The 8,683-nt window shown below is 55.1% G+C and overlaps 1 protein-coding gene across 1 annotated transcript in view; it reads right to left on the bottom strand.

Moving 5' to 3' along the window:
• Positions 1–8,683, bottom strand: part of LOC102490606 (beta-galactosidase-1-like protein 2) — a 55,202-nt gene that overhangs the window by 7,526 nt on the left and 38,993 nt on the right. Inside the window, exons 9-16 of the mRNA XM_006149967.3 lie at positions 7,573–7,657; positions 5,986–6,123; positions 4,603–4,683; positions 4,115–4,221; positions 3,387–3,527; positions 3,071–3,142; positions 2,724–2,802; positions 223–310 (exon numbers count right to left, since the gene is read on the bottom strand). Of these exons, the coding sequence (XP_006150029.1) occupies positions 223–310; positions 2,724–2,802; positions 3,071–3,142; positions 3,387–3,527; positions 4,115–4,221; positions 4,603–4,683; positions 5,986–6,123; positions 7,573–7,657 (791 nt within the window). The remainder of the gene's footprint in view (positions 1–222; positions 311–2,723; positions 2,803–3,070; positions 3,143–3,386; positions 3,528–4,114; positions 4,222–4,602; positions 4,684–5,985; positions 6,124–7,572; positions 7,658–8,683) is intronic.

Genomic DNA, 8,683 nt, shown 5'->3' with positions numbered 1-8,683 from the left:
CCCCGCCCAACCCCCCCAAGCCCCTGCCCCCCAACCAGGTAGAGGAAGGCGACAAGCTGTGCTGAAAAGCCCTGTTCGGCAACACAGGCTGCCAGCGCTGCTCCTCCCTGCCATGGGCGCGGCCGGCCTCTGGCTGTCTACACACCTACGGGAGCACTGCTCAGGGCCCCGCCCCTGCTGCATGTGGCCTGCGAGCTCGTACCGGTCTGGGCGCGCACCCACCTCTGAAAGAAGCTCTTTTTCATATCCAGGCTGTAGATTCTGAATTTATTTAGGGGAGAGTTATCCAGATAGAGATTTCCAATGATACCTGTAGGGAGGAGGCAGAGAGACCTGAGCGAGCCCAAGGGTGAGGCAGCTGGCCCGGTTGTGCCAGGTTCTTGCCCTCGATGGTTCCTGGGACACTCCAGGAGGATTTCTCCTGAAGCAGGCATGGCCTAAGCAGCTCCTTGCTTGGGGGAAAAGCTCCCTAGAAATCCCAAAGGGGACGAGGCATGGCTGGCCAGGCCCCAAGTCCTGCCATGGAAAGAGGATGCATGAGAGAACAGTGACAGAGCGGAGATGTCACAGCAGTGAGAACAGCCACTGGCCCGTCCGAGGGATGTGCTAGATGACCACAAGGTCACAGATGTTCTAGTCTAGCCTGGAGGTCAATTTCAGAGGGGTTTGGACTAGCCAGACCCAATAACTCAGTTGGAAACCTATGCGACAGGACCTAGGGCGAAAGGTCTTGTCAAGAGTATTTAGTGTGTGCAGATGGCGGGTCACTTCAGCACCCATCACCAAGGGGCAGCTGTTCACATCGTAGTGATTCCTGCCTTGGGGACTGAGCCATCTATGTCGTCCCAGAGCAGCACCCATGGTCCTCTGACTGCAGTCACTGAGCTACTGGAGCGGGAGTGTAGGGAGGGCGGGCAGTGGGAGGCCTGCAGACGCAAGTGTGAGCAAGAACAGAGTTCCGGAGGGACATCTTTAACTTGTGAACACGGAGCTGAGACCTGCAGGACAGAACTCCACAGGGGGTCCAGGCATGCCTGGTGAGGGGCCTGGAGAAGTGGGGACTGGGAACAGCACCCAGGCCATGTACAGTCCACCCCAGGGGGACAAAGATGTGCGAACGAGCCTAGGGAGGGCTCCTGGGGAAGGCGAGGAGACCGGGGGGATCGTTCAGGAAAGTACAGGGCAGCAGGATGGTACCAGAAGCCACCCTGAGACCGCCCCCCAGACCAGGGGCCACCATGGTCAAGCCACATGGCCTCTCTGGCAGGCTACTAGAAGGCTCTGCGGAAATTCTGACCAAGGAAGCAGTGTGCAAGTTTCCTCCATCACAAACGCAAATGCCCGTGAGGACCGGAGGTGGACAGCTGTGCTTACCAAAGAATTTATTTTATCTGAGTTCTTTTTTTTAAATAACTTACCTAAAGCCAGCACATTTAGATAATACAGGGTTTAAAAAAAGAAAAATGAAAAAATAAGGAAGGGCTAAATTAAAGCATAAAAGACTTAGGAGGCCAGGAAAAATAAAGTGAAGTGGCGGGACATTCCCAGAGGAGCACCCCACACGGAGGCCCTGGCTACCTGCCCTACTTCCCCGCCTCTCCCAAAGTGGACCAAGGAGGAAATTCAGTGTGGCCGCCCAAGAAGCAGTGGTCCTAAGCCCTCTTCGGAGTCCTGGAAATCCCAATTCCATGCTCCTCCCTTGCTACCTCCAAGCTGACAGCCCCTGCTACAGCAGACAGCAGCCCAGGGAGTGACCAAGAGGCCATTCAGTGCACATGTGTGTTCATCAAGGCCGCACAGACAACACACTCTCACAGTGCTACAGGGGAACGGACAAGAACCCAGCCGGGCTCCTTTGACCCACTCTGTCCCTGGTCTCATGTGTGGGTCAACCCAGCCTCTACCTCACTCCAATGACCCTCCATGATCCACCTCCTGCAATGACCCTCTATGACCCACCTCCCCCAGTCACCCTCTAAGACCCACCTCACTCCAGTCCCCCTCCATGCCCCCCCTCCCCCAGTTCCCTCCATGACCCACCTCCCCCAGTCCCCCTCCATGCCCCCCCTCCCCCAGTTCCCTCCATGACCCACCTCCCCCAGTCCCCCTCCATGCCCCCCCTCCCCCAGTTCCCTCCATGACCCACCTCCCCCAGTCCCCCTCCATGCCCCCCCTCCCCCAGTTCCCTCCATGACCCACCTCCCCCAGTCCCCCTCCATGCCCCCCCTCCCCCAGTTCCCTCCATGACCCACCTCCCCCAGTCCCCCTCCATGCCCCCCCTCCCCCAGTTCCCTCCATGACCCACCTCCCCCAGTCCCCCTCCATGCCCCCCCTCCCCCAGTTCCCTCCATGACCCACCTCTCCCAGTCACCCTCCATGACCCACCTCCCCCAGTTACCTCCATGACCCACCTCACTCCAGTCACCCTCCACGACCGACCTCACTCCAGTCACCCTCTAAGACCCACCTCACTCCAGTCACCCTCCATGACCCACCTCTCCCAGTCACCCTCCACGACCCACCTCACTCCAGTCACCCTCCATGACCCACCTCACTCCAGTCACCCTCCATGACCCACCTCCCCCAGTCACCCTCCATGACCCACCTCCCCGAGTCATCCTCTGTGGGTTGTCACAGCCTGTTGGCACTCTAGTATGGAGAAAAGGTGGCCACATGTGTGCTAAGCACTGCTAGCCCTCCTCTTGGCCTGAGCTAGAACCCACCTTTGCGTTGGTCATCGATGTTATCACCGTAGTTGACTCGCCCACGATTCTCCACCAAGATCCTCAGCACAGTGAAACCCTGCCAGGAACACAACGGCTTCTGAGGACCACCCAACTGTCCAGCATGAAGTCACTGCTGCAGCTTGGGGTTCATACGTGCACCCCACTCTTCCCTACGCTGTGAAGATTGGAGCAAGAGTCCCAGCCAGTCGGAATGCCAGGCCTGTCCCTGTCCATCTGCAGCTGTAGTTAAGGAGCCTCCTGTCTTCCAGGCTGTCCTCTGTGACTCCTACCAGACTTCCTCAGAAGAGCTGGGGCTAGCTGTCACCCAGCTCCCTAGAACAAACCTGGGTCAAGGGGATAACAATCTTCGTTGTTTTATAGTCCAAGAATCCTATGGATACTGTGTTCACAAATACCTGCCAAGGGAAGCAGACACCATGGTGAACGGGACGCAGGGCAGAAGGGACTTCCACTAAGCAAAGCAAGAGGCCACACTGCGCATGTTCTGGGGAGGGGTACAGAGGTCGAAGTGAACGCCCACGAGCACTGCTGAAAAGGGATGCACACGTTTACACACCAGCGACAGCCAGGTCTGAGGTGAGGGCCAGAGGAATGTGGTAGGGGAAGAGATGCACCTACCTGGGAAAGAGATGCACCTACCTGGCCCCGGTCACGTACGAGACCATGGAGGGTGCCCGACGAGGTGATGGTGGTCTCATACAGAATGTACCCGAAGGACTGTCCGTTCCCATTGTTTACGGGCAGGTTCTCCATGTTGATTGGCTTTTCAGACTTGATTGGCTACACCCAAGAGAGGAGAGGCCCAGGGTCAGGCTAAGCAGAAGGCAGCCTCTTCCCCTGAGCCTATCAAGGGCCCAGCAGGTGGCACAGTGGGGACAGGGAGGGAGGGGAGCACCAGGTCTTCCCAGCACACCCCCGGAAGGCAAGGCTGGGAAGGGTGGGCCTCACAATCCTGCCTGTCAGATAAGGGTCTGACTTCCCAGCATGTTCCCCACAGCTCTGCAGAGCCACAGGAAGAGGGGCCAAGGAAAGGGATCTGTGGCAACAGAATGGAGCCTGCCACCTGGTAGGCTTCGTGCTCCATAGGCCACTGCCATTTCTGCATCACAGGAGAAGGGCCCCCTTGTCAAAGGGGAGGGTGAGGTCCCCTTCTATCCCCACCCAGCTCTCAGCCCCAGCTCCCGAGGTAGAAGCAGGGAACGGTCTGCAGCGCCCCTTCCGCTTCCTTTGCTCCTTCCCACCTGGTGGCCTGGCGCGAGTCACCCTCCACCCGAAAGCCAGAGGACAGACCTCAAAGCATCAAGGCTGGTTTCCCTCTTCTGAGCACCTGTCAGCTCACTCCCCAGCGCCTGCCCTGGAGCACTCACCTCCTCCAAGTACTTGAGGGCATCCCACAGCGACAGGTAGAAAACTGGGGACACTGGCTCGTAGGACGTCTTGGGTAGAAGGTCAGGTGGGGCAGGGAGAGGGGCAGCTGCGACACAAACAGACAACGTGGCCTCCCTAAATGGACCCAGTCACTGGCCACCGTCCCCACCCTGGCTCCTTTCCACGGGGCCAATGCGCTCCTTGATCCTGGCCCACTTGAGCAACAGGCCTCCCAGCAGGGAAAGGCGGGGCTTTCTCTAATCCTCCCTGTGAGACAAGGGGTCTCACACCTCTCTGATAGAAGGTAAAGATGGTAAGACAGGAACTATGACTAAAATAGTCTCTGCAGCTTCCCTGTCCTTGTCAGGATAGTTTGCATACAGACTAACTGGAGATGGTGTGGGAGAAAGAGGAAGTGACTCCTTAGGGGTCTCAGAGCAAAAGCAAGCCGCTAAGCAGGTGCTGGAGTCTGCTGCATGCTGCATACCTGAGATGGAGCTGAAAAAGTCTCGGAGCTTGATGTACTTGGCTGTGTAGTCTCCGGCCTCTGTCAGCACAGCGTCGTAGTCTGCAAGACACCGAGGCCCGCTCCGTCAGGCAGTCCTGGCCCCAGGACAGTGCCTGTGGCAGCAGCAGCCAACACAGAAGCAGGCCAGGGCAGCAGGTCCTGGGCCCAGCAATTCTGGAGGCAAAACACTCCTGTATGAGCCATCCAGTCAAAAGACTAGCACTGCTACATGCCAGCAATACTGCAAAACGCTAGCACTGCTACATGCTTGCAATACTACAAAACACTAGCACTGCTACATGCTGCAATACTGCAAAACGCTAGTACTGCTACATGCCTGCAATACTGCAAAACACTAGCACTGCTACATGCCTGCAACACAGCAAAACGCTTGCACTGCTACATGTCAGCAATATTGCAAAACGCTAGTACTGCTACATGTCTGCAATACTGCAAAACGCTAGTACTGCTACATGCCAGCAATATTGCAAAATGCTAGTACTGCTACATGCCTGCAATACTGCAAAACGCTTGCACTGCTACATGCCTGCAATACTGCAAAATGCTTGCACTGCTACATGCCTGCAATACTGCAAAACGCTTGCACTGCTAAATACCTGCAACACTGCAGAACACTAGCACTGCTGAATGCCCACAACACTGAAAAATGCTAGCACTGCTGAATGCCCACAACACTGAAAAATGCTAGCACTGCAACACTGCAAACACCTGCAATACTGCAAAATGCTTGCACTGCTAAATACTTCCAATACTGCAAAAGTGGGCACAGCCACGGCCAAGTCTCTAGCTGCAGGTAGATAAAGTGAGACATCATTCCCACTTTCTGGGGACTCCCATCTAGAGGGGGTCAGGGGCCACACCACCGTCTGGGCGTGGGTGGTGAGGAGGGGCTACCACCCACCCTTCCTTGTTACCCTAAGTGGCCTCCCCTCACCCCCTCTAGCTGATTCCTTCCAAAGAGGCCCCTGGGCAGAGCAGCCAGCTCACTACTCCAGTGGTCCCCAACCTCTTTGGCACCAGAGACCAGTTTTGTGGAAGACAATTTTTCCACGGAGCAGAGCAAGGGGGGAAGATTCAGAATGGTTCAAATGCATGACATTTATTGTGCACTTTATTATTAGGACATTGTAATAATAAAGACTGCTACTGAGCTATGGCCCAGAGGTTGGGGACCCACTGCCCTGGAAGCGTCACTGTGACAACTGTACGGCCTCCACCTTCCCAGGCTTGTAGCCACATACACTGAAGGTGCCAGAAGCCACCCGAGAAGAACACTCCGTGCAGAGCCTCAGCCACACAAATGCTGGGGTGGGCTGGGGGGAGCAGCCCGGGGATACTCGCCGTAGCTGGTGACGTCTGCACTGTAGTCGTGGAAATGCATGGCACCGTTCATGAAGCCAAAGTTGGTGCCCCCGTGGAACATGTAGAGGTTGATGGAGGAGCCAGCATCGACGAGGGCAGACACTGTTTTTAAGACCTCTGTGGGGGTGGGGAAGGCACGTCAGCTGGGGTTGGGAGTCCCACACATTCCAGGAGGCCCCCATCTCTCATCTTTCCCAGCCCCTCCTCAAGGACACCTTCACCACTCTTCCAGCTTTTACTGAACCACAGAAGACCGGGGAGCAGAAGAGGGCCAGGGTTGTGGTCCAGAGCGCAGGCCTTCCAGCTGTTTTGAAATCCTAGCCAAGCCCGCTGCGGTGTGAACAGCCTATAGCACACACCTCCCTGCCAGCCGGCATGCAGCTCAGCTGTGCCCTTCCTCAGGGAAATGCAACATGATGGAGTCATCCTTAAAGCCTCCCCTAATCCTGTCTTTACTAGGAAATGTACCAATGAGGCATAGATAGTACCAAAGGAGAAAAATAAATGGCTAATATCTATGTTTGTAAAACCTCACTATTGATTGAAGAAATGCAAACTAAACAATGACCTATCAGATTGGCAAATACCAAGACATCTCAGTATTCAGTGGGGAGCCGGTGGGAGGTGGGTAAGCTCGTTTAACATGGTGAATAAAAATGGCAACGATCCTCTTGGAGGGCAACTGGTAATATACACAGCGACACGGCAGTGATGTAGCAATTCTAGTGCTAGAAACTTGTCACCGGGAAATAGTACTGCCAGGTGTGCAAAACTGGATGTCCAAGGGTGCCCGCTGAAATGGTGTGCGAGTGACGAGATCACTCAGTCCCAGCATCCATCGTGAGACTGGGTGAGGCCACTGCGCTCTGGCCATCAGGACAGTGGGGCTCTTTGCATTCTTTAAAACGATACTCCACGGCCAGCAGGTGGCGTGGTGGCTAAGACGCTGGACTCCCACATGGCAGACTGCAGTTTGATCCCAAACTTGGTGGCTTGCTTTCTCTTTCTGTCTCTGTTTCTCTCTCTCTAGTGAGTGTATGTGCCCTCTAGCAAAATTTAAAACTACATAATAAAAATTAAAAAAAATTAAATAAGGAATTCTTTAAAAAAAAAAAGGCACACTAAATCATAGTGCACAGTATGTCATAGTGCAGAAGCTGTCCACCGTGTCATGAACTGCCGCACGCAGGGGCCAGCAGTCTGTGTCTCCCTCTCGGTGCACATGGGGCTGGGGGACGAGAATACCGAGAACTGTGGGCACTGGATACATCAAAATGCTTTTTCTGGGCTCTGGGACTTTTTCTTTTTTTATAGTTTTTCCATACTTTCCGGATGTTTACAGGAGGCATGCATTATTTTTCTAATTACAAAAACATGTTAAACAACATTAAAGTCCTCTCGTTCACTTTAAATGTCAAAACAAATGACTCTGAATGTCAAGGGCTGATTATTAACACACAAACAACGCCAGCAGCCTTGCGCCCCACAGCTAATCCCCATCCCCGCAGGCTACCCAGAGCTAGTTCTTGCTGCCGAAGGTACCAGCGTGCTTGGCAAAGCACTCACCTGAAGAATCCAAGATATGGTGTGGGCCCCCCCACGAGTCAAACCAGCCAGTCCAGTACTCCATCACCATCTTGGGCTGGACCACCTGGGCACCACAAATGACAGTTAGGCCGGAAGGCTGGCCAGGAGGGAAGAGGGGAGTCCTTCCTGGAGGGAACCCAGGACCTCTGCCCCCCAACTCTCCTGGACATACTCTCCTGGCCTAAGAGGCCAGAACATCAAGGGCCAGACTCTCCTGCACTGGCTCCCCCACCAGGTGAGGCCTCCACACGTGCAGGTGTTGGGTGAGGAAGCCACCCACCCAGGTCGGTGCAGTGGGCCCGGAAGGCTGCGCACGATGTGAGATTGCACACAGCCCTCGTAAGAAGACAGTGGCATCTGCCCAAGTTAAGTCTCCACTGGGATCCAGCAGCTGCTGTGGAAGCTTTTTCCCTGCATCGGTTTGCTTTCCGGATCGAGCCAAGCTTTGTGTATTCTCTTCCAGGGAAGGAGAATGCTCCGTCCAGAACATCGCAGTACCTGAGAGGCACGCCGCGGATGCAGAGCCCTTAAGTATTGCTTCCCTTTAGCCAGAGGAGTCAGGGCTACAGAGTGGGCCTTTTTCAAGAAATAGCTGAGCTTAAATAGCTGTTTGTAATCCAGACCAAAAGTCAGGGGCCATCAGCACAGCTATTCCAGCACATTCTGCAGCCACAGTCGGGACTTACACTTTGGCTGGACACCAGACAAGCATACCCATCATTCACTGACCATGGCATAGGAGCCCCAGGGATGCAGAGATGGCCCTGCGGCCCCTGCTCTGCTCTGCCCCACCTTCAGGGATGGATCAGAACAGGACTGAGCTGTATACACCCGTCAGCCTGATGGGTGCAGAGAGACATCCAGACACCCCACCTCTCCTCTACCTGGAATAACCAGGCTTCTTGGCAATAACCTCAAGGACTGGAGAAGCCTTCTAGGTTAAGGACAAACCTTAAATGCTACAGACCACAGAAGTGTTGTCTTCTCGTGGGCCCCTGGGGTTAGTGGGGTCCATGCAAGTCTAGTCCTAAGCTCCAGGGAAGTGCAGCAAGCCTGCAGCTGCAAGGGGACCCCCTTCTCAAGGGGCAGC

The sequence above is a fragment of the Tupaia chinensis genome, unplaced genomic scaffold (genome assembly GCF_000334495.1).
Source record: "Tupaia chinensis unplaced genomic scaffold, TupChi_1.0 Scaffold000274_1, whole genome shotgun sequence".
In the NCBI taxonomy this organism is placed as follows: Eukaryota; Metazoa; Chordata; class Mammalia; order Scandentia; family Tupaiidae; genus Tupaia; species Tupaia belangeri.
The sequence above is the reverse complement of the archived record's forward strand: the minus strand, read 5'-3'. Positions and strand labels throughout refer to the sequence as shown.